Here is a 26,365-nt window from a genome sequence, read left to right on the forward strand (position 1 = left end):
AACTGCACACAATTATTATGAAAAAATTGCACAAGTCCAAACTAATTAGACTCTATTGGTTTCGAGTAATTAGTTGACAACAATTAAATGTTATGTGACTGAAAAAAAATAAGTGGTTATTAAATTTCCTCCATTATTCAAATCCGCCATGCGATATTTATTATTTTGATGAGCTTTACAGATTCAATTGCAGGAAATTGCCAACGTTATTTTTAACTAATTAAAATATTTGATTTTACCGGCACAATTAATAAATTTATATCGGTATAAAACATGCAAGACATGTTGATCGTTTTTGTTAATGAAACGATATTTATAATAATCTTTTAATGTTTCTAATTTACAAAACATATAATGAAGCAGAATAGTACCTAGCTATTGTTACATACGTCATGAATTAATTTTGAACACAATCCATTTACCTTAATCTATGTTCTGACTGTAATTATTGATGCATAGCTTTTCATACTGTTTTAAATAAAATAATATAATTTATATTACAAAATTATGTAAATAAGAGTTGACATCAATAAACATTACAATATTAATATAAAATATATTTATTTAAAATATCCTTAATCCCTACATTGTCATATGTCAAACAGATGACTGACAGATAGAAAACATGGAAGACAGTTTATTAGATTTAGAACAAGTTCATGTTTATTTATTGGAAAACGGTGGTAAAGTGAAAAATCGGGATGTAGTTCGTTATTTTAAAAATTATTTAACGGATCCCCTAAGCAAAGGTTGGTTGAATTATAATGATCATCTACAGGTTTTCCAAAGAAATACCTTTGTTTACATCTGTGTTTACAACCTGTGGAATATGTTATGACTTTTTCGAATCTCTTATTTTGAATCTAATTGTTTAAGGTACTTACTTTAACAAGGGTTAAATATAGAATACGTTTATTTAATATGCATTATCAAATATTTGAGGTTAGAAATCATTTATGACAATTTATTTCACAGTTTATTGCAAGTATTAAAAAACTGATATACAAAAACATATGCGTTATTGTTTTATACCCAAGAGAACTCACTCGTGGGTTATCTAGTTTGTTTTTCTCACTTTAAATGCTTTTAATTTAATTAATAAAAAAACAAAGCTGGAACATTAGAGGTAATTAAAATTATATAGAAAAATCGTCTTCTGATTTTCTTACTTGGAATACTTTTTGTAGTTATTGATTAAAAAGCCATAAATACTTATACTATCTACTGAATTGTATGTATGAGTGTACTGTGCAGCTGTGGAGCGAAAAATATGGTTAAGTTGCTATCACTAAATTCATGTTCGATACAATCATTTTGAAAATATTCACCGATGTTCTATTTCCTGTCTCAATAATTGTTACTTGCAATCAATGAATCACTTTTGAAATATTTTGCACCAAACTCATTCAATCATTTGATTTTGTGAATACCACAAATTATTAACTTTCCTCTTAGTGATCTTTTGTGCTCCGATGAGTTTTAAAATGTTTAAAAGGAATAATAAAAGTGAGTTTCAAAACTGTAAATGCTATTTACAAGAAAAATTGAGTATAGGGATCAATGATATTTGTTTAGAATTGAACCTAAAGTTAACATTGATACAATTTCGATAAATAAATAATATCAAGCAATATTTTGATCTTTTCAACTATTTTAGTCAATGTATTATATGTTAATACTAATAATAGTCAGTTTAAATCAAATTATCTCGAAAGCAGTAATTGAAACTTGAAAAAAGTGCTCTTTTCATTTCAGATGAAAATAGAGTTCGCTTTAAGTCATACATTAATACTTTGGCAACTACAAAAACAGAAGGAGATGATAAAATAATACTATTGAAAAGCAAATATAGTAGTTCTGATGCCATAACGTCATTTTCGAGCTCCACAAGTATGTATTCCCCTCAATTTGATCCAAGAAATTCAGTTGGAATCCCTTTATCGCCATCAGAAATGAATTTAATGGATTCATCGCCATCAAGACAACCACCGCCATATAGACCCCCTCCTCCACCACCACAAGGTACACCATCATCTTCTTCATTGGATGCCATGTCTGTAGGTTCTATTAATTCATTAAATGAATTTCCGAAAACTCCACAAGTAAGCCAAGGACAATTTTTTACGATAATTGTTTTATCATATTTTTGAAATTTATTATAGATAACCAAAAATAAAACTTTTAACCTCGTTATTTCCATTATTTCAGGCACCTCCAAGGGATAAAAAACGTGATGATATTACTCCAAAAAAGTCAATATCAGAACCAGAATCTGCATCTGCAGCAGATGATAAAACAGTTAGTGTTAAAGAACGAACTCAGAAATTTAATAGACTTGCTTCTGTAGAAGATGAACTTAGTCCACGACTTTCAAAGTCTGCTGAAAAAAAATTGAATAGGGTGAGTAATTTTTTTATAAATTGTCATTTTTTGTAATTTCTAAGATTAAAATAATTTGACAGATTAATCATGTTCTTTTCGTTATTAAAAAAGTCTTTATTTACTGTTTTTGATTCCCTAATAACAAATTATCTAAAGGTACTAAATATATTTTAGTACTTGAAAATAGTACTACAAAATCGTAACATGGATAAAGAAATGTCATTTTTCTAATGCTTAGCAATGTCCCTTCATTCACATTTTACTAAATTGCATTTTTTAAGAGAACAACTGTCGTATGTACTTTGTATCATATGTTTAGTGTTTATTTTATACCTATGACGTCACAAATATGGCGGCATTACTGAAATGTTTAAACTACCTATAAAATTGTTAAATTTTCAATATTTTTCTATAAATATTGATTAGAGAATTAAGAAAAATTATACTAGAAGTTGTAAATAAACTATCAAAAAGTACTTTTTTCTCTAAAACCACGCAAGTACCCTATTAATGTGGAAGATATTGTTTATTTTTGTCATAAAATATTTGATTTATGGCGGTAATGAATACCTGTCAAGTAAAAAAAAGTAGGAATTTTTGCAATATAGATTTTGAATGGGTATTGAGTACAAAAAACGTAATAAAAATTTAAAATTAAGATTTTTTTAACGATTTACATCAAGATCTTTAGCTAATTCGTGCTTCAATCGATCCATAGCTGCACGCATTTTCGGAAAAACCAACAATTTTATAATTTGGAACTTTTCGATTGTGCTGACATCTGAAGCGATCTGACCGACAAAAATAAGTCAGTCAGATAATTCAGTCTATTCATGTTTCCTATTTTCTGCCATTTTGTCAAGAAGTTTGAGTTTTTCTTTTGTATTCTGTTGAAAAGTGGATGAAGCATCTATAATATCACGTCTTGCTTCTGAATTTGTGTCAAAATTTGGATCATTTCCAACAAATTGGTCCATAATTTAATTTATAGTGATCAAACTCCATCCATCGAAAGATCTTTTTGCTCTTTTTCTTAATCAGTACTATCAATATTTTTGTTTTCTTCTTGCTCAGTTAATTCCTTCAGTTCATTATTAGAAAGACTAGCTGCTGTTACTTGAACTATATCTTCGACGTTTTCCACTTTTACATCATCTAAACCGGTTTGTTCGTTAATTCTACTGCTTCATCCATTTCGACAGAGTGTCTAATATCTTCACTCTTACTTACATCTGGCCAAATGTTCTTCCATACTCCTTCTTTAATAAAAATAAAACCAAACATTTATTTTTTCCAAAAATAAGTCAGTCTGATAAATCACCTATAAAATTCTTGCGCATATCTACACTTGCGACTTGGACATTTTCCATATGAATACAAAACAGTAGTTAAGAAGGCATTCAAGAAAACTATTTAAGGAAAGAAACTGGAAGTTACCCCGGAAGAACTTTTTGACAAATCGTATAGTATATATGTGGAATGCAATGTATGGATTTAACATTAAAGTGAACAGAGACACCAACTGTACCATCTCCACACATCGATTCTCCACCGATATACATATGGAGTTTGGACTGTCTAAGTGCAGTACTCTACATATCGAAAAAGGTATTATTATGAACGAAGATATCGTACAGGCAATGGAAAACGGAGAAACCTACAAATACCTAGGATTTCAATAGGCTAAGCTGCTGGACCACAAGCAGGCAAAAGCTAGAATCCAGGATCAATACACCAAAAGAGTGAAGTCACTTATGCAATCCGAATTAAATGCAGGCAACTTAGTCCAGTTTCAGAGGTTGACACGAACAATGATGACGAAGAACAACAATCACCACCCGAATTCATCCACTATTAGTACAATTTTACCCCGCAAGGAGGGTGGAAGAGGCTTGATCGACCTTATCAACCTGCACTCTCGACAGATAATGAAATACGTGAATTCTTTCATATTATATCGGAAGTCTCAACTCTGCACTGGATTATATACAAAGCCACCGATTATATCTATTACCGATTATATCCATTGGACACCGAGAAGCTGGAACAGTGGTTACGAAAGGCACTACACGGTGGACATCATCATGACCTCTACCAACCGCATGTTGACAAGGAAGCTTCAAACGGCAATCTCTTTTCAGAGACTGAAGGCTTCATGATGGCTATCCAGGATCAAGTTATTAACACAAATAACTACAAGAAAAATATGATTAAGGATCCGAACACTCAATCTGACAAATGCAGAAAGTGCCAACAAACATTAGATACCATCCAACATATAACATCTGCTTGTAGTGTGTTAGCTAATACCGACTATCTACACCGGTATAACCAAGTGTGCAATATAATCCACCAGAAACTGGCCAACAAGTTCGGTCTTCTCAATACGTATATACACCGTATTACATGTACCAGCCGCAGAAGGTGCTCGAAAATGACAATTTTAGACTCTACTACGACAGGTCCATTGTCACCGATAGACAGGTGACGAATAACAGACCTGACATCGTGGTGGTTGAAAGAAGAGTCAATTCAGTCCTTCTTGTCGATGTAGCTATACCGAACACTCAACAAACACCAGGAGAAACTGGCCAAATACGCGGATCTCGCAATTGAGATTAAACAGATGTGGCACAGCGAAAATGTGGAAATAGTCCCAGTTATTATGTCAGCGTCGTGCCTAATATCCTGCACGATAACATCGCCAAACTGGGATTACCAAAAAACACCTTCGCCGATATCCAGAAGGCTGTAATACTGAATACTTGCCACACAGTGCGCAAGTTCATTATGTGCCTAATCCATTTGATACTTTGTATCCATGATAGGTAAATAGTACGGGCTCTAAGCTGAGTAATGCATAAGTCTTTCGCATAATAATAATAATAATAATATTGTAGATTTTCCACAATTGCTGATTGATCGCTCTTCTCTGTCTGCTTTTTCAAACATTTGTTTAAATCTTCGCCGCAAGTAATAAGCTGATAAATTGGATAGGGACAGAAATTTTCAGTGAACCAATCCTGGAAAATTTACATAGTTATCCATAACTGTTTATTAGATTTCCAAATTACAGATAAAGTTGATTTAGATATGCCTTTCAAACCTGGGTTTTTGGAGTGGTAAACTAGTAGTGGTTCTAATTTGAAATCTTCGCTTGCATTACCACCAAGTAGAAGTGTTAAGGGATCTTTCGTACCATTAAATCCTGATGCTCGTTTTCACGGGATAGACATGTTCGTTTTGGCATTCTTTCTCAAAGCATGCCTGTTTCATCAATATTAAAAACCAATTTTTGTTTTGTGAAATCAACCGTTTTCGGTCATTCTGACTTGATACTGTAATCTTTATGTTGTGAAGATTATTTCGATGTTTAAACCTATCAAACCATCCTCGACTAGTAAGGAAAGTTTCTTCAAACCTTTTCCATTATGATAGATTGGTTTGATGGCATATTGCGTTCAATGTCGTCGACAATCTATTTAGACAGTCGTTCTACAATTTCCTCTATAATGTTATTTCTAGAATGAGTAATTCTAGTTGCAGAACTTGACGTCGTTACAGTTGCCGATTACAGTATTTTTCCTTTATCCTTAAGAATTGTCCTAATTATTGAAATTGCCAAATTCACTTGCATTTTAGTTTCCAGTGAAATCCTTTTTCTGATTGCTTTCTTCTATTATCACCCTTGATAAAAACTCATTTTGATCAATCCATGGATAGAATAAATTGTAATAAATTTATAAATTGATTCCCCGGTTATCCATCTGGTTACCGACTTCCCAATGCCCCCGAATTCTGGTACACTTCCCACTAACTCTTTGGGAATTCTTAAATATTCGAATATTATTATTGGGGGAGCGAGATCACGTCTTGAATTTGCTGAAATTAAGTATTTCTTTTCGTCATTATTATCTATTTTCTCTCCTCGTCCAGCCAATACTTTATTGAGGAAAAAGACAGTTTTGTCAGCATTCAAAAGTCGTCAAGAGTCATCCAATGTTTCAACGTATCCACACTTTACATCTTTCTTCAAAGTGTCAGTTTTCCAATCATTTGATGAGGAAAAATAAAATTTGACGTATTCTTCATCTGTGTCACCATCACTGTCAATAGAATATTTTGATTATCGGTAGATGATTAATGACAGTTAAAATATTGAAAGTTCTTTAAAATCGACGTAGTCATTCCGATACGAACAAAAAGTAAAGCCTAATTGAATCCCGGTACAGGACGATACGCATAGCGAATGTGTTGTCCGTTAGCATGTAATCATCGCTAAGAGTACACCTCGATGTCCAGATAACGCATCTCCGAAATGACTAATGATGTTAACATAAGAATGTGGACTGTCATTCAGTCATTTAGTTTTTTTTTCCGTGTGTTTATTTAACCCCGCTGCGACCACAAATTAGTTTACGGAAACCCACGTGCCTTATTCGATACCTCGACTACGGCCGCCATCTTGTTGTAATGACGCGATGTAGTATGACTTGCGACTTTTTCTTTAAGAAAGCTCGCGTTTACTTTATTAATATTCGGACGAGTTCGTAATGGGGATTTTGTAAAATGCCACTCAAGGCGGTGTTAACACGTTGCGATTTCGAGCTTCAATTAAAAAAAATATCAATACGAATGTTTAGTGACTTTCACTTCCACGGTTTTTAGACTTAGTAAAAGGGTTGATATCTACTTAGAACACTTAAACAGCACCAGGAGTAGTGAGTATTGTCAGTTGGGTACAAACAAATGGATATGATTACCAAAAATCGAAAACTTGATAAAAGTTTGCAGGTTTCCGAAATCAGAATCTCGTATTTCACAATAAAAAAACAGCTAGCACATAGATACTGCTAGTAAAGTTTACCATGAACTATATCCTAGATGAAGATCAAATTTTTATTTATGTAACACACCATCAATTCGATGTTTTGACTATTCAAAAACATTCTTGTTTGAATTGATGAGTGGGAAGTCGCATTTTCGTCTTCTGCGATTGGTTTCCCAATATTTTCTAAAACTTCTGTCAAAAAAATTCTGGTATACCATTCAGAATTGACTGTTCTATGTTCATCTAATGGTATGTTGGCGACATGTCCAGTTATTCCGAAAAAACAAGCAACGATATTTGCTTCGAAGTGCTTTGTTCGCTAACAAGTCTTGTTGGATTTGGCTGGTCTGGAAAGACCCATAGAGTCGATTGTGGTTCAATTTTGAAGTCATATGAATATATAAACGTCTTTTGAGGAACGGCGATTGGTTTTTTTCAGCATTTATTTGCACCAATCGACACGAGATTTTTTGAGCGGTATCCAACGCGATCTTTTGACAGCCAAATCTCTACGTCACATGGCGATCTTTCAATATCAGTTTACACAACAGCTGATTTTGGACAACCTTTCCGAAATTCAATTGTGGTACCAAAGTGACACCACGTTCAAATTCTGAAAAGACGGTTGCTCGAGGTGCTTCATCGCCAAAAGTCAAAGCGAGTTGATCGGTACACTGGTGTCGGTTTAATCCACGTCGAAAGTCCTACAAAATCAAAGCACGGAAATTTAATTTGATTTTCTGCACAAGATGAATGTTTTTAGTACCTCAAATAGCACTCGTATGGCAACACGTTCTGAGTACGTTCACCATTAAAAACGTCAAACTGTATGAGCAATATCAAATTGACATATTCACATCAGCGTTGCCATATCTCAGAAACATTAATGGCAACTCTCGTATTTGAGAGTTGCCATTCATGCCGATTGAATTGTTGTAAGAAAAATCGGACAGGGAAGTCAGAAAGTTGTGAACCAAAGAGACGCCGATTATTTATAGCAATTGTTACAAAATTGTATTATTATATTTAGATTGTATTATTTAGTAGTGTTTATGTAGTGGATCAACTATATGATGGTCAAAAACATTTGACCGGTAGTGTAGGTGGTAAATTTAAAGAAATTAAATATTTTCATTGCGACTTTTGAAATAAATAAGCGCGTGGCACGACTATCCCGGCCGTTTTTTTTTTGAGAAAAATTCGCTACATATTCAACATGCTTGTTATATACTGCCTAATATTCGCCCACTTGAATTAAACAATTGTAAATCATGAAAGTTTTCAAGCGCATACACGAAATGAATTAAAATTTTACAGCAGTTATTCAAAAGCGTGTCAGTTTCTAGCTCAGGCGTTTATTGTTTTTGTCGTTTACATTTGGAAAATTAATTTTCGCCCTAGCGAGGGATAGGGAGTGAGAAAGGGAGAGTGGTAACAGAGACACATATATAAAGATACGAGATCGAAAAATATCTGTGGGTAGTTGCCATAGTTTATAGCTCATTATTTTTAAGGGTTGTTAAAGGATCACTAATTACATAATATTAAATATAAACTTGATTTGTTTGCCGGAAAAAGTTATTGTTTGAGTTAATCTAAAGCGAAAGACAAAATTATTGAAATAGACTATGTAGAATAAGGACAATCAATTTTATTGCGCAATATTAAGAATTGTGCAATATTATTGACCGTTTAGGGTTAATATTGAAGATTGTACAATGATTGAACAAAAGTTTGAGTACATTTATGTTTTATTGCACCAAATTTTTCCATTGTGTAGGGTCAGTTTTGCGCAATATTTTTTAGTCTGTGTTTCATTTTGATGAGGAGTACAATAAAGAGAATGAAAAAGTTAAGAAAGCCGATGAAAAAGTATTATTGCTTCCATCTTGTTTGTATTTTTTTTTCTCAATCAATCGCGTGACAAATTCTAGTAGATTTTGACTGTTCCAAGTTCAGTCGTACAAAATGTTTGTTTCCTCAGATATCATCAAATCTTTTAAAAGATTTTCTTGAGTGTAATTCTGCCTTTTCTTCTACCAATCTTTCGACCACAGACGTATTCGCTTATCGTTTACGTTTATCCACAAACAAAACAACTAAAGCAGCAGCTAAATCTTGTTCGGATATGTTGCAATACAGCAAAATGATATAAGTTAATACACGTGCTTCTTCAAAGGACAAAGAATAAGATACCCTACAAAGTTTAATGAAGAACTGGAATAAATACCAGAATCTGTTGTTAAATGTGTAATTGGAGTGCAAAAGCCGTACAAAAGAAGAGTAGCAAGCTACTCATAGAATATCCACAAGAAAATCTAGTTATCACCAATAAAGAACCGAATTTAATCACGTTCTAATAGAAATTAAGACGTTAACAAATGTTATAAGAGAATGGTCCCAGAAGTACCTGGCCTTATCTAGAGATGGTGGTATATTGCTTGAAAAATACTACTTAGCAAGTACCTACACAATCTATAATATGTTTCAAGTGTGGAGACGCCTGTAAACGTTTTTAGTGAATTGGAAAAAATTGGTCATCGTTATACTTTTATTTGAAAGGCGTTAGCCTAGATATTATAAAACCTGAACTAGCTCCTACTTTGGGCGAGACTGCTCATTCGTTAGGAAGTATATAATATTGGGTAGCAGAGTTTGGCCAGCATTGAAGTGGTCGATCAAATGAAGTGACGACTCCAGAAATATTGAAGACAATCCACTGGATGAATCTTCTATCAAAAAGTACATCGCAAGATGGGTGCCGCGTTTGCTCAAAATGGAACAAAAACAGCGTCGAGAAGATGTTTCCAATCGATTATTTGGCAACAATGTTTCACAGAATTGAAACCAAGATTTTCATAATCATCATCAATCAATCACAATCAAAACAATGAACTGAAAAGGGTGAAATGGTTCTAAATAAGGTAAAGATCGTTCCATCTGTTGGCAAGGTCATGGCGTAGGTTTTTTGGGATGCGCACGAGATAATTTCTATTTACTATCTTGAAAAAGGAAAAACTATCAACGGTGATTATTATGCAACGTTTGAACGAAGAAATCAAGCAAAAACGGCCGCATTTGGCTTAGAAGAAAGTGTTGTTTCATCAAGACAATGCACCAGCTCTGGCTGGCCAAAATTAATGAATTAAAGTTTGAATTGCTACCTCATGCACCCTATAATGAATGGGGAAAAAATTCTAGTCCAGAGGCATATCGGGCTGTTATGTATACACAAACTAAAACGAAATAAATAAAACGAAGAGACGTAAAAGTCTATTCTTTAGTAAAAAACACATGTTCGCCGTTCCGGTTCCATTGTTGATACCGGGATATTTTTAAAAACATATATACGAGTTCAATAAATCGCAATATTTCATCGTATAAAAACGAATCGTTCCAGACTAATTGTTTTATTCCCAATTTAATATCTCTCTCTCATCGTCCGTGTAGTTGTCACGTATACAAACCTTGCTCGAGGTTATTTAGCATGTGAATTTGTTTGTCACAAATTGCCTTTCCTATTGGTCTACATGCATTCCTGTCGTCATTTGTTTTCTACGAAATTTACGACCTAATTATAAATCGTTGTCTGTATTTGCGATTCGCGTGTTATTTACGAGCAAGTTTTAAACCGCGCCATTACACCGCATAACGCCGAGTGTCGATGAACGTTCTTTACAAATAATTTTTTCATACCGGAATATAGATCGCGTCCAATCATCCAACGAAATCATCCAATATAGTACGTCTGTACACACAGACTGCCTTTTTATATAAAAAGTTGGGATAACTTTTTTTGATATCGTTAAGTATTGAAATTTTCGGATATAGCGTTGTGTCCTTGGTCAGGCGTAATTATAAATCATATTTAAAGTGTTTCCACTGCAGAGATATACTCCTCACTTAAGGAGGACACGAGTAGGTAGATCCCCAACTACACCAACACTCACAATTACATTGTCTGACGCGCGTTTCGATAACCAATTTATCGTCTTCAGATACTGAACTAACTTTATTATCAATATTCATGTCATGATCAGCGTGATCAGCGCATATTTTGAATGAGCTATGTGCTCTTTAAACCGGATATTAACGGATCTCTTAGTCTGCCCAATATATACCACTCTTTTCCAAATTTGGTATTTTATCTTTTATCCTAACAGGATTGGAAGGTGCCAGAGCAAATTCATTCTGATTTTGGAAAAAAGGTCGTTTCGTTTGACGGTTAATTAACCTATTTATAATTCCCTTATCATATTGTATCTCACGATGTTCAGTGGAAAGTAAATTAAACGATGTACCGGGAAATGGAGACTGGCTATCTTATATTATGTTGGATGCAATGGAAAGAATTTGCCGGGATGTACCTGCACGTAGTGGTGTTTTTACTAAATACATCAAATTCTAGCTTATTACTAAAGTATCCAAAAACTGTCCATTGTATTCCTTTTCATATGTGAACTTTATAGATGGATATTTTGATTTAAGATCCAAAATTAATTCTTGATGAATATAGCGTAATAATCATCCAAATAACCGGGGAAAATACTAAAACTCTTGACTCATTTGCTTTTCAAAATGACTCATGAACATTTGAAGCATAAATGGTGATAGGACCATTGCTGTTCCTTCGTCTGTAAAATTCGTTGTTGTACTGGAAATAGTTTTGCCCCAAACTATTTTTTTACTACAAGGTCTACGGGATCGGCACGCTGGTAAATAAGGGACTTCATCAAATTAGATTAAAAGTTCCCCAACTTCAATTTCTGTACTTCACTTAATTGTTAAATTCTTCCTCATTGGAAAACACTCAGGTTTGATGGGTAGGTTTTTTCCTTTATCTGCTTCCAAATATAAACAATCTTTCCTCCTAAAACACCTCCAAAAGAAGAAAGAAGAAACAAAAGATTTCAATACAGTCAACAGTTTGAGGGGAAAACTTCTTTTTAGAACCACATTCTTTTTACTGGGTATTGATATCGAAAAACGATATAAACGAAAAAGTTCATATATCCATATATTAATTTTGATGATAACATTCGTAATAGGAAATATAGTATTGATACATTAAGAATGACGACGGAAAATTCAAGGAAGAAGCAGATCAAACATACATACTGTATGTATATAAATATTGGGATATCATATAAACCGCAACCCAACAGATTTATTATGTCTTTCTTTCTTCCTACGATATCAGAGAGCTCAATGTTGACAGCTGGTTAATCCAACTTCTCTTAAACAGTTCAGAATGTGGGATGGCTTCGAGGGAATGTAGATAGAGATTACGTCCTATGCGCAACAGAATCTACACGCTGCAGTATCTGCTAAGTCTAGCGTCTTCAGATGTCCATTACTGCGACAGAGCCCCGATAGAACTCCTGTTAGTATTCCTAGATTGATACATTCAGCATATCTTCTCTGGTTATAGTTTCCCACGAAAGTCTTTGCCTGTCTCAACTTCTGTAGGTTCCAATATTTGGTTTTGCTGCTATCTTTTCCAATGAACAGGTAAATGTCCTATGAAGGGTTCGTCTACACCTGATTTATCTATTTCGTTTCCCTCTATTTCGGGTGTCGCGAAAACCATTTTTGAGTTGTAACCATTCCAATTTTTTTATTAATTCGAAGTTATTTTTTGAAGAAAATTGGAAGGTTTTAGCCAATTTGAGTCTCAAAACTGTTGTTTTTATTACTTTTGGTATTAGTTATTGACCAACTATATAATTATCTTTCTGAAACATTAATATTTTTCATCCAGAATACCATCTCCTTTGTTTTTTTTTGTTCAATCTAAATATATACAGATAAACTGTGCATATTATTAAAAATAGTAATTTTCCCCATTTACTAATTTTCCCCTTGGGTAGCAGTGAATGAAAATGATCGCGTTGGGCTTTTGCATCTTCCAAAGGTCATCTAGTTTTACACCCTTGGGTAAATTCGGAGTGGCTTCATACTGTCACATCGGATTAGAATATTTCGAACGTCTTTTCTTCTGTGTACATCAAAATTTAGAAGTTGTTGGTTGGCAATTGTATAATTAATTATAAAGAACTATTATCAATAATTTTGACGTGGAAAAACCGATTTTCCCACATAATTAGGATATTATACATCCGATTAATTATTTAAATACAGAGTATCTTGTTAACAATGTAACTGAAAACTTACAATAACTGCGCGTGTCTTATGTAAGTATCATAAGTGGGCGATGCGAAGGTTCATTGTATACAGTCACTTCTTGAAAATTTAATGGCCACTTTAGGCTTTTCAATTAGGACATATTGTTAGTGGATGAATAGGCGCACGCTTGCCTGTCATTGAACAATAAAGTACGGTAAATAAGGAGATTAAGTTCCCACAATTATACGAGGTTTGGTAAAAAAAATTGAATTGATTTCCTTTCCAATGCACTGGAATGTATAAATAGAAGCGCAATGTCTCTTACCTCCTCTATCATGGCCTTCGTAATATCAGTCTAAAAGTTACGTAGTGCAAGATCTGGTAAGTGAGGCGTATGTTTTTGAAATGATGAAGAAAGCAGTTGATTTATTATCCAGGTTTCTTTTTTGCAAATGTTCCAATTCCCGTATCGCCTGTTTGAACAGAAATGTTTGTCAATTCTGTGCATATTTGTTTGCATATTTTCATTTCACTAAAATTCCACCGATTTTGAGTCGTTTTGAGGTTTTTTATGTAAATGGAAAAAATTGGCGATATCATTTAAACAGTTGATTAAATGTTATTGGAAGACCATTAGATTGAGGTTACAGAGCTACTGAAGAATTATCATGCGTAAGCTGAAGTGCATTCGAATAAACATTTTCCTAAACGGATTTTTTGTGTCTTTCATTATTCTGAAACGAAAATACAGTCAAGACAGTGGATTTCAAACGAAGAATCTGCTCTGCTTTAGTGTTGGCGACTGATTTTCGGGATAGTCATGTAATTGTGCCTTAAGAAGTCTTCCTGGTTTAAAATCTAACCTAAATACGAGAATATATAGAAAAATTCTTATCCTACTATAGAATCAAACAAAATTTCAATGTCAAAATATTTTATTACTCAACATATTCTCCTCTTTATTGGATAAATTTATTACAGAGAACCTGCAGCGTCTCTAGACCTTCCAAAAAAATGTTTCTTTTTGCTCTGCAAACCAGACCACCACAGCTTCTATTACCTCTTCGTTGGAAGAAAATTTACGAGCTTTTAAACTTTTATTCAGTTGAGGAAAGAGATAATAGTCGGACGGAGCCAAATCTGGTGAATAAGGGGGGTGTTCTTGTAATGGTAACATGAGATTTGTGTGCAGGGGCGTTGTCCTGCAAAAACAAAACACCTTTGGATAGTTTCCCGCGTCTTTTTCCTTTAATTTTTTCCCGTAGATTGGTCAGTAATGTCGAATAGTAATCTCCAGTTATTGTTCTACCCTTATCCAAAAAAATAAATCATGATTACTCCATGGCAATTCCAAAAAACTGAAGCAAGAACTTTTCCAGTAGATTTTTGGACACGAAACTTCTTAGGTCTTGGAGATCCAGAGTGTCGCCTTTCCATCGATTGTTGCTTTGTTTCTGGATCGTAGAAATGTACCCAAGTCTCATCCATAGTAATAGTTCGGTTTAAGAAGTCTACATCGTTTTCAAATCGAGCACAGATCGAACGCGATGCTTCTACCCTTGCACGCTTTTGGTCAACATTCAAGCATTTGTGGATCCATTTTTCTCATGTCCAAATTGACGTGAACTATATGATGAACGCGTTCGTATAGAATATTCAGTGCTTCAGATATCCGTTTTAGCCCAATTCGACGGTCTGATAAAATCATCCATGAACTGCATCGATATTTTCGGGGGCTGACACAAAAACTGGCCTTCCGGATCGGTTATCATCTTCAATGGAAAATTTACCTCTTTTGAAGTTTGAAGTCCAATTTTTCACGGTCGCATACAAAGGACATTGATCACCAAGGGTATTAATTATATCTTCGTAAATCTGCTTACCTCTTAACCCTTTTAAATACAGGTACTTGATGATGGCTCGGTACTTCAATTTTTAGATTTTCACAATTTCGTTGGACATTTTTGACCTTTTAATTTATTGGTTTACTTTTTTGACATCAAACTTTACACTAACACTTCTAATAAGTTATTGTTCGTTGTTATGGTAACGCAATATTTTGTTTATGCGTGGGACTGGTCTAGGCTAACTAAATATCAATACATCCTCATAGTATGTATCAAATTGATTAAACTATCCGCTTTCTCAAAGATGCGCAGCTACTAGATAAATTATAAATTTATCTTATTTGAGTATCAATAGAAATACCTACCAATGTATTTTTTGTAATTTTTCAGTGATAACATTTCGCGTATCATGCGTTGTTGTATCTCATCAAAATCAGAATCTTTTAACAATGAAACCACTTATAAATTTCGTTGGAATCCCATCAAAAGTTAGTTTCGCCTCGCCCAGATATAATTCTCAATGGAATAACTAAAAAACTGGGCGCCGTCGTTCATCAAATCTTATTTTATTTTTTTGTCCATCGGTTTTGCCACGTAGTGACTCAACTCAGCATGATTTCGATATTTCCGTTTATCTGCCTTGTCCATCTCTATTGTGTCTTACCAATAACATGTAGTAAATTGAAAAGATTATAGAATCAATTGGCTCTTTGTTCGTATCACAATTAGGTGACAGTGTGAGTGATGCTCTATTCACTGCTGATTTTATGTGAACGATGATGAGATTAATTTGTGGTATGATGGAATAGTACGTCTATCTGTGGGAGGTCGGGTGTAGTGCGACATTTTTTCTCTCTATCGTATTCATGAATGGCGCCACATATGACGGTTAATCTAAGTTTTTATTCACAACATCAGATGAATTGTTTCACACTTAATATGTCAGTTAGAGGATGTAGCAACATATTTATCTGCTACATTGAGATTAACAGATCCTTGCGATGTTACAGCTCTTATCGAGATTTTTACGTTAACTGCAGAAAAGAAGAAGAACCAATTATCATCAGAGGAGATAGTTGATACTACTTTAAACTGACCTCAACCAGGTTTGAACCATTATTGGCCATCGTTGGGGGCGAGCTAAATCCCGTTGTTCAACTCTGAACTCTGATTTCGCAACTTCAAACTCCCATAAGAAAATTTTTGATACGTGTTTGGCTGAAAATTCATATTATAATACTACTTATGTCATTCTCTTCTTATTAGTTTCAACAAGACCATAAAATGAGTGTACGTATTTTTAAAAATTTATCTTATAGATCGTCTATTTAATTTGACAAATCTACAGAAGCTAAACGGTATTAAATTACTGTTTTATTTATTTTTTTTTACACGTTTAAGTCCAGCGTTCGTTTGCGTGCACAATAAATAAGAAGATAACTCGAATTATGACTGTCTTGACAACAAACGGCAATACGATACACGTAAATCAGAATTTTTCTCATTCGAAAAACCACATAAGTTAGAGTAGCTGATAGAATCAGTCGTTCTCGCATGCATATTAAACCGATACAAGGACAAATATTTAATTTGTGTTCGTGTACGTTTTTTACGAATTATTATGAACGACACTTGTTGATCGCGGGTTCTCTTTCTTCGATTTATTACATTGAATATCCAAAAAGTTTCTCCACTTTCGTTTTCTTATATCATTAGTTTTAATACATCCATGAATTGCATAGTTCTGTTGTACGTATCAAATAGTCCAGTCTTTCAGAAACCAAAATTGTTTTTCGTTAAAAATGAGCGCTAGTAAAAGTATATTTAGTCTAGTGAACAACGATAAAAATATGGTTTCACCTCAGAATTCCATTAAGACGCATAGATTTGTGTGAAATGGTGGAATTTAGTTCTAATTATCCTTCACTTCAAAATCTACCCTATGCCAATTTGTGCAAATTATTTTTAAGGGTGAAAACTACCTCTTATTGTCAAAATTCAATAAAATAAAAGTTCCAGTATTTAGAAAGTTGAAAAAACATTTGTAAGATGAAAATAAAGATCAAATGATGTTTTAGGATATTATCATCTCCTAATCAATGTATTTCAATTCTTAAAAATCAACCCCTATTATGAAAAAATTGAAAAAAAAGCAATTATAGTACTGTATCTTACTTAATTTATATTAAAAGTGTTTTTTTTAATGTATCCAACTCTAATGTTTCTTTATTACAAATTTTTGAAAAAAAAACTTTTTAATCTTATTATATGCATATTTCATCCCTTGAAAACTACCACTCACGTGTAAAAAAAATTGAAATCTTTAAAAATTTTAAAGATTGTGGTCTGAAAAGAATATTCTAATATAAATTTTTCATGTATTGCATTTTGTGTATAAAAAATTTAAGAAATTAATTTACAAAATAAATAAAAGTTAAAAATCGTCATTATCACTATCTGTATTTTCGTCTTCGTCCTCTTCTTCATCAGTTATTGGAGCACTGCTCAGACTGTTTTCACCGGAACATCTATTGCAAGTTGAGTTTGAAAAAATTCTAATTTTCCGGCAGGTACATGATGCACCTCATCCTATTTTGCAATATCATTCGAATGAATCCTTGTGGTACATGACAGAAAGATTAATATTTTCATGTCCAAGTGCATCAACTGCTGGAACAAGCTAGGTCGTCGATTAAAAAACCATTTGGTAGGAAAATTTATAATCTATTGGACTAAAAAGATTTCGAATACATCGAAAAGGAAACGTTAAAAAGGATTCCAAAACGGTTAATTCTGAAGTTAAGAACAAAAATAAGAAAGAAAATTTTTATTAAAAAAAACTAAACTTTTTCTTCTTTAGCAGTTTTAACGTATCTTTCAGGTTTTTAACAAAAGACAATTTTTTAAAATGCTTTCTTTTTTGTACCCATAATTTTTTCCTGAATCAATCTCTCTAAACCATTCAAACTTGTCGATCCTATCATTTGAATTCAATTAAAGTGATTCGCAAATTTTATGTCAACTAGGGTAGCAATATTAAGGGTAGAAATGACGTTTTTTTCTGTGGAATGAAGTGATTTTATTTTCGTCATAATTTCTATATTTTATGTATTATAAAGTCTTTTAAACTCTTATTTGAATGGTTTTTCAATGTTTTTTCGAAAAGATTCAATACATTTTTTTCGTAAAGTAGACCGTTTTCCACTTATTCAATTTTTCAAAATATTTCGTTCACTAAATAAGTTTCACCTTTAATAAATCATAACTCGGTTAGTATTAGGTCTATAACAAACAAAAAAACATTGTTTTCATAAAATCTAAAGTTTTCGATTTATTTATGAAAAATTCAAAATTTCAGTATTGATTTTTCGAACAACCTCCATAGAGTAAGTTGTAATTATAATGCTTTTATCTATCAATTTCTACGGTTAGTTTCAACAACAATCCCAGTCGGGATGGTATTCACCCCTAGAGTAGAAGCACGTTTATGTAAACTTTGCTTTTTAAGGTCTTTACTATTGTCTGTTAAAATTTCAAGCAAATCGATGCGTCTTGATAAAAATTGAGGTAATTTTAGGCATTTATAAATGCCTATTCTGAAGAGGTGTAAGGACTGATTGGAAAAAATTGCCTTGTTTCTTTCTTTTTGAGACATCCCTCGTAACAATTCCAATTTTTATATTGTACAGGTAGAAATTACTAATGAAGTCATTTGAGCGATTCAAAAGGCGACGTCAAAAATTAATTTGAAGAATGTTGAATTTACAAATGACTTCCGCGTGCTCTGTATTAATTCTTGAATAAAAAAAAAATAAAAATGGAGTGTAAAGAGTGACCCGTTAAGTTGTGACGATGTTATCGCCGAACCGCGCTAATTTATATATGATTCGCTTTTCTTTATTGCTATGTTTTGTTCACAGGGGGCAGACGAAGACGATGGAGTATCTCTTACCCCGGTGAGTGTATTTACCTTTACTTTTATTTTCCATAAAAGATATCGCGCTAAATATAATTTATAGTCTTATAGCTGCAGAAATACGAGGGTAAACGTTCGTTTATACCAAGTCAAAAGTAAAATACGAAGTGTAATGGAAAAATACGTACCGCACTTATCCTAATGTTTAACCAACGATTAAAATCATTTTCTAAATCGTTTTCCGGATGGATTTCCCCTGTTCGGCTTTGACTTTTGCATTGGTTTAAAGACGTTCTTATTGTCTTTCACTTTTTTGGTCGATAGAGACCGTATTAGACGCTATATTCATAATGGTCTGTTTATTAAATAACTAAAGGGCGCCCAAGACACGTTTCCGTCACTATTTTAGTATTTGTGCAGTGGCGATTTGAAACGAATGTGTTTTTTCTCGTGGAGCAACGTATCAATCTCAAATATCTCGTTGAATTGAAAAAACTCCGACTAAGTGCTATAAATTGTTGCGAGAGACCTATGGGGACAATTCTCGTATCTCGTGCGCGTGCTTTTGAGTGGTGTAAGCGCTTTAGTGAGGGTCGAGAGAGCACTGAAGATGACCAGCGCCCAGGTAGTCCTGTGACTATTTCAACTCCGGAAACAGTGACCAAAATCAACCAAATTGTACGTGCAGATCGTCGAATGAGCATCCGGATGACTGCCGAGACTGTAAACGCCGATATAAAACGGTTAAAAAAATTTTACTCAAGGAATTACATATGACAAAGTTGGTACCAAAAAATCTGACTCCTGACCAAAAGCTCTTGCGTCAACGGGTCTGCTCAGATTTTCTTGAAAGGTTAGAAAAAGATCTGGGATTTGAGTCGGCAGATCTCCTAAAGGCACTCACCAAAGAAGACTTGGATCAATGGAAAAAACGTATGAAAAGGTGTTTCGCGAGGGGAGGGGAGTTTATGGAAGGGGAGCATTAGAAAGTAGAATAACTTTTATAATTAAAGCCTTTTTCGTAACCAGTCTAGTTATTTAATAGCCAGACGTCGTATATTAAAAAAATCAACAACAACATTCCGTCAGAACGCAACAAGAAACATCAAGAATATTTGAAAGATACAATGAACTAACACAAAGGACGAAAAAACTATGAATTCAGATTTCAATCAACTAAACACTGAAAAAATATAGTATGAACATCAACAGAAGAAACCAAGACAATGATCATTAGCACAAAAACAAAGACGCATTGTATCAAAATAGGACATAGACAATAAAACAAATAGAAAACTTTCAATAACTAAATTAAACAATAGCAGGAGATGGAATATTAGACATAGAAATCACAGAGAAAACAACGAGAACCAATAAAAACGTCATTTATAGAAAACAATGAAATATATGACATCGAAACTTAGAAAACAAATATAGGTAATATAGGAAAATATAGGAAAAGACCACCGCAGATCTGGATGGACGAAATCAATAAAGCTATTAAGACCAGAGGGAAGAGACTACATGCTACCACATCAGAATTGCGCAAAAAACCGAAGACGGAATAAATAAAAAACCGAATCAGTTTGGGATGAACCGAGAGGCCAAATGAGAAATTTCAACAAAAATACTTAAGACATATAAAGATGATGATGATGATGAAGGAAAAAATAATAAGAAAAAGATTCAAAGCCAGAACAATAAGAAGTAGGAATAGGGGGAGACCAAAGAAGAACTGGATGGACTAAATTAACAAAACTACTGGGAATTGAAGGAAAAAAATATACGGGGTGTTACCACAAACGAAGGATATACATACATCGGAACAAGTAAGAAACCGAATCAGTTTGGAACGAGTTCCAGGGCCGAATAAGAACGTGTGGTGTAGTTAGTAAAGTGTTGGTCGTAATAGCATCTTTATTTGTCCACCCGGTACATCAAAAGTAATTACAACTAGACGTTTTAATATTTTAATTAAGCGCGTACAGTACCGTCGTACTACACGAGAGATACCGATCGAAGGAAAGAAAAAACTAAATTAATAGTAGTTATAATAATTCAGCAATTAATAATCGAGATACATATCTGAAAGTTGTGTTGGTATGAGAAAAACTCGATGTCCGGAGGCGAATCGTTTAATTTTTTTTTCTTTCTTAATAGAAAAAGAGCCCAAGCTGAAGACCTCCTTCGGTGAATTTAATTTATGAAAATAGCAACTACAATGAAATGCTAGGATAAATTCGTAAGTGTTTTAAAAACGGTGTTGTTGTTAACGTTCGGGCGACATGATTGATATGACAAAACCGCATAAAGTATTAGAATTTGTCCCCGGATCATGTCGTTTATAAAGCGAAAATTTTTTTTCTACAACCACGTGTAGTATAAAGTTGTTAGAATTAATTTTTCTCATTCTATTTTTACGTGTCCATAAAATTCATGTCAACATCGTTGAGTGGTTTGAGTATTGCAAATTTTTTTAGACAACGGTTGTTCTTTTCTCCATTTTCTTCATATCGTTATAAACTACCGGTCAATGTTTTTTGCCCACCCCATAATCCATCCATTTGTTCTTCATATTGTCAAGCGAAGTTCGAAACGGTGTATTACAAACCAAAAAGAATAGTGTTCGTTATTTGTTTAACTTATACGAGGGCATGTTTTTAATTTTTCGGTAAGTTAGTATCCCTTTAGACGCAAGAACGTGCTATTATTCATCCTTTTTGGACCAAGACTTCTTTTTTTGTGAAGTATCTATGTTTGTTTTTTCTCGAAAATTGAGAGTATTGAAATTGGTTAAAAACAAACTTGTGCATTAATTGCAAGTCTTCATAGTCTAGGTAGTCTGCCGCTGAATTAAAATTACCTCGACGTACCGTGGACTACAAATGAAAAAATCGACATTTGCCAGGAGCTTTGGCGACAGAAAACGTTGAGGGTGGCCTCGAAAAACCACAACCACTGAAAATAAACGTATTGTGTTCATCAGTAAACCTGATCGATGACACACGGATCCAGAGATAGCAGCTCAGATCAATCTACCTTCGAGTACCCCTACAGAGATTAAGAAAAACTGGCCTTTTTCGGAATGGTGGCAACGAAGAACCCTTCTATAAGACGTCAAAATAAAATTAAGAAGTTTTATTGGGTTGAAGAACCAAAATTGGACGCATGAAGAGTGGGAAAGAGTTTTGTGAAGTGACGGAACTGAAAGTCGATCATAAAATAATTTTGAATAAAGTACTGCATTTCAAAAGAAGCTCATAGACCGAGTTTCCATTCGTGCATTACTGCTGAAACCAAACGAAATCCAAGAGTCAAAGTTTGAGGGTTTTTGGTCTAAGAGAAGAGTTAAAGTTAGTACAAAGGTTAAAGAAAGAAACGGTGTTAGATCCAGATTCAGAAGCTCAGTGATGGTTTGGGGATGTTTTGGAAGAAGGGCGATTGGGGACCTGGTAAAAACTAGAGATTATGAAGAAAAATGCTTTAAAAAGTACTTATTTGACCGTCACAGTCGCCCGAACTCAACCCTATTGAGTTGTTTAGGGACAAATTGGACAAGGAAGTCAGAATGTGGTGTCCTACTGCCACTTCACATCTTTGAAATATCTTGAAAAACGAGAAGAACCAAATAAACCGTGATTATTCATCAAAATATACCGAAATAATAAAAAATAAAGGAAATTACATCGATGAATAAAAAGTCAAATATGCCAATTATAATAATTGTGTATCTAACTATGGCGAGGGCAAAAAAAAGGAAAAAATTGATGCAGAATTACCACAAGGAAGTGAATTCGAACTAATGTAGATTCGTTCAAATAGAACGTCGTCTAATCGAGAAAAAAGATTGCGATAAAAATCGCTATTAAAAGCGATAAGATTGATGCAGTAATTCGTCTACTTCCACATTTTTACCTGTCATATTCAATACTTTTATTATATATTTTGCTAATCCTTTTCTTTCATCCAAGGTTTTCCCTTTCTAATCCCCTATTTCTCTTATTCGGCTTACATATTTTTTTCTCGATCAACCTCATTCTCTGTTGATAGTATTTTGTGTTTCAGTTTATGAAACTTCAATCTTAAAGACGAACCTCGCCCTGATCGACCAATTGTTGAGACTATGGAAGAGATTCTTAAAAAATCGAGGTAGAAAGATCTCGCGAAATCGTTATAGAACTAAAAGTCGATCAGATAACAATTTTGAATCATGTATGAAGCACTGAATTCCAAAAGAAGCTGGGATTCGAGGGTTTCACATAAATTGATGTCGAAAAATTTCATAAATCGAGTTTCCATTCATGCTGGAAGGAAATTGAGACACCAACTCGTTAGCAAGAAAGATTTAGAACACAAATAATTTGAATCTAGATTTTCTTATGATATTATAATAATTACAAAACCCCTTGTATACTTTGAAGTAAAACATATCGATCTCCTTGTCGACAACGGTTTTTAGTACTTTTTGAGAACTACGATACAAAATTACATAGAATACTACTATTTTGTGTCCAAGAATTCATAAATTTAACTATTAAAACATATAAACAAATAAACCTTGACTGAATTAAATAAGGCATAAATATTGTTAACATGTCCACTCACAATTATGCATGGTTATATTTACATAAAACTATCTTTTACATTATTCTGAAATATATTTTGTGATATAACATTTTCTTCCAAAATATTCCAACCTTGTATTGAATCATTTGTCAACTGAAGTATAAACAAAAGGAACATTACTCAATAAGTCGTATGACTGACACACAGATGGCACTGCCATTGTCAAATCCGTATGACGTTTATGATGTACCAACTTTCAAAAGACTGTGTGTGAAATTTCGATTAGTCAAAAACAGGTGGCGGCCATTTAAGTGATGCTACTTTCGTTAATTTCAAAACATTTTTTTAGTGAAAAACTCACTGTACAAAGAAAAGAACAATTTGTTATTGGTTTGCTGAATTTAAAAGGGGTCGTACAGTCACCGATGATGGTGAACGTTCTGGTCGCCCATTTGTGGTGGTTACTCCAGAAAACATCGTAATAATTCACAAAGCAGTATTAGGCCATGTTTACACGTAACAAATCAGATTTTTTGCGTCGATATGTGACAATGGATGGAACATGAATCCATCACTACATTCCGGAATCAAAACTATCGTTAACTGAGAGGACTGCACCTGGTGAACTACACCCGAAGCGTCCAAAGACACAACAGTCAGCTGGAAAAGTTATGGTTTCAGTATTTTGGGATGCACATGGAATATTGCTCATAGACTATCTCCAAAAGAGGGATATAATCAATAGTGAATACTATATAGAGTTGTTGGATCGATTTAAACTTCGAATTGGTTCCTCATCTACCATATCGTCGAGATCTGGCCCCCAGTGACTACTGGATATTCAATGATCTCAAAAAAATGCTCACTGGTAAGAAATTCAACTCAAATGTAAGACAAATCCTCTACAAGCATGCCATAGAGAAGATAGAGTCGCACTGGAATGATTGTATTGCTTTAGAAAAAGAATAAAATCGATTTGTGTTGTTCTTAGTTAGTCACGACTTATTGAGTGATGAGTTATCTGAAAAAATAATCGTCAGGTACGGCTATTGAACAACGATACTGACGATATAAAACATTTTATTTTAATATTATGGATATTTATTTATTATAACTTTCAATATATACCGCTCCTCTATCCCTACATCGCTCTATGCGAATCTTCCATTGTTCGAAACAGTGTAGGAAGAGTTTTTCTGTCAGTTCCTTCAGGATGCGCGCCGCGTTTTCTTTCACAGCTTCAATAGACTCAAATATTGTTCCTTTTAATGCAGATTTCATTCGTCCCATATTTTCCAACCAGTTTATGTCATTTTCTATCGCATTCAAAGTAACAATACAAATATTTTTGGTTCTTATTCAAATGTGAGGATTTTGAGCACCAGTTCGTCTTACGCATGTTAAAATAATTTTGATGTAAATTTTATCGGACACATTCTTTGTCAGTTCCTATAGATTCAGCAATCGCAGGAATAGTTAGCCGACGGTCAGATCGAACTTCTTCGATTTTTATCCGTGGAAGGGCCACCCGAACGTAAATCATCTTGGAAACCACTCAAAAACACGTGGATTCAAGAAACTTTTCAGCGATTTTTTTTACAATAATCCGTTGTTCTATTTTTACGTCGATCATTTTTACGGTAAAACAAAGAAATGAAGGCAACGGCTACACTGGTTTGTCTACAGACATCGCATTCGAAAGGGTAGGCTTCAAGGTAACAGATGACAATCGTTTCAATTTTTGAGAAACCACAAATATGAAAAAAAATTCCAGGTTAAAATATGAAATAGAAAAGATTATAAAAGTTTTTTCATTGACAAGATTAGTCGTTTTCTTTCATTCTAAACCCAAAATTTCTCTGTTGTCTATTGTTTCCACGTAGAATTTCATACTCGTCTTTCTAATTTGCTCATCAAATAAATTCCTGCAACCGTTCAAATTAATTTCCTTCGAACATTAAGTATTTTTCATATCTTTTATAGTTTCATCTATTTTTTTTTAAATTTATTCATTTATATAATCATATTGTCTCATCTTTTCTCTAGACCTTCCATCTGTTTACTTAGGCTTTAATTTATCAATTCTGATTGTTCTAACGCATCTTGTTGTTATTTCCGTGAACAATTTGGTTCTCTATTTGTTCCAGTTAGAACCAAAGAAATGTATGGAATGGTACGTCACAGCCAGTAGGGGTGATTATCAAGAATTAATCAAGCTGGCCAACAAAGAACCAAGACTTGTCAATAAAAAGGTAAGATTTTGTTTGTTATTCACTCTAGTATGTGTTTTGTTATGAAATGATCACTATAACTCGTAATATTCAATCTAATCTTGTTCATTTGAATCAGAGAGTTTAAAATATAAAATGATTTTAAATTTGTGGAAAAAAATAGTACCTGAAATGCGTTTTTATCTCGTTCTGTAGATACAATCTTTGTAATAAACCTAGTAAGGTTTCGTTTACTGATATCTTTGCCAAAGTCTCCCATCCTCATCTTTAACGTTGTTGTTTTTAATGGTATATGTAGCAAATAAAATTTCGGGGTAGGTAAGAAATACTGAGACAACGATTTCGTCATCCACCTGAACACAACGCTGATGTCAACCAGTGCTAATTCTTCTATCGTCTGTATTTGCTGTCTTCTTCTTTGAATTAGTCGAGCATTTGAGTGTTACAGCTCTTTATAACTTACCAA

The 26,365-nt window shown here is 33.6% G+C and overlaps 1 protein-coding gene across 1 annotated transcript; it reads left to right on the plus strand.

Moving 5' to 3' along the window:
• The first annotated feature begins 603 nt into the window (after positions 1-603).
• Positions 604-26,365, plus strand: LOC130445378 (uncharacterized). Its single transcript, XM_056780969.1, has 5 exons — positions 604-749; positions 1,756-2,102; positions 2,209-2,400; positions 19,107-19,142; positions 25,816-26,365. The coding sequence occupies exons 1-5, from the start codon at positions 626-628 to the stop codon at positions 25,963-25,965; spliced, it is 849 nt and encodes a 282-aa protein (XP_056636947.1). The 5' UTR covers positions 604-625; the 3' UTR covers positions 25,966-26,365.

Source organism: Diorhabda sublineata, chromosome 6 (genome assembly GCF_026230105.1).
Source record: "Diorhabda sublineata isolate icDioSubl1.1 chromosome 6, icDioSubl1.1, whole genome shotgun sequence".
NCBI lineage: Eukaryota > Metazoa > Arthropoda > Insecta > Coleoptera > Chrysomelidae > Diorhabda > Diorhabda sublineata.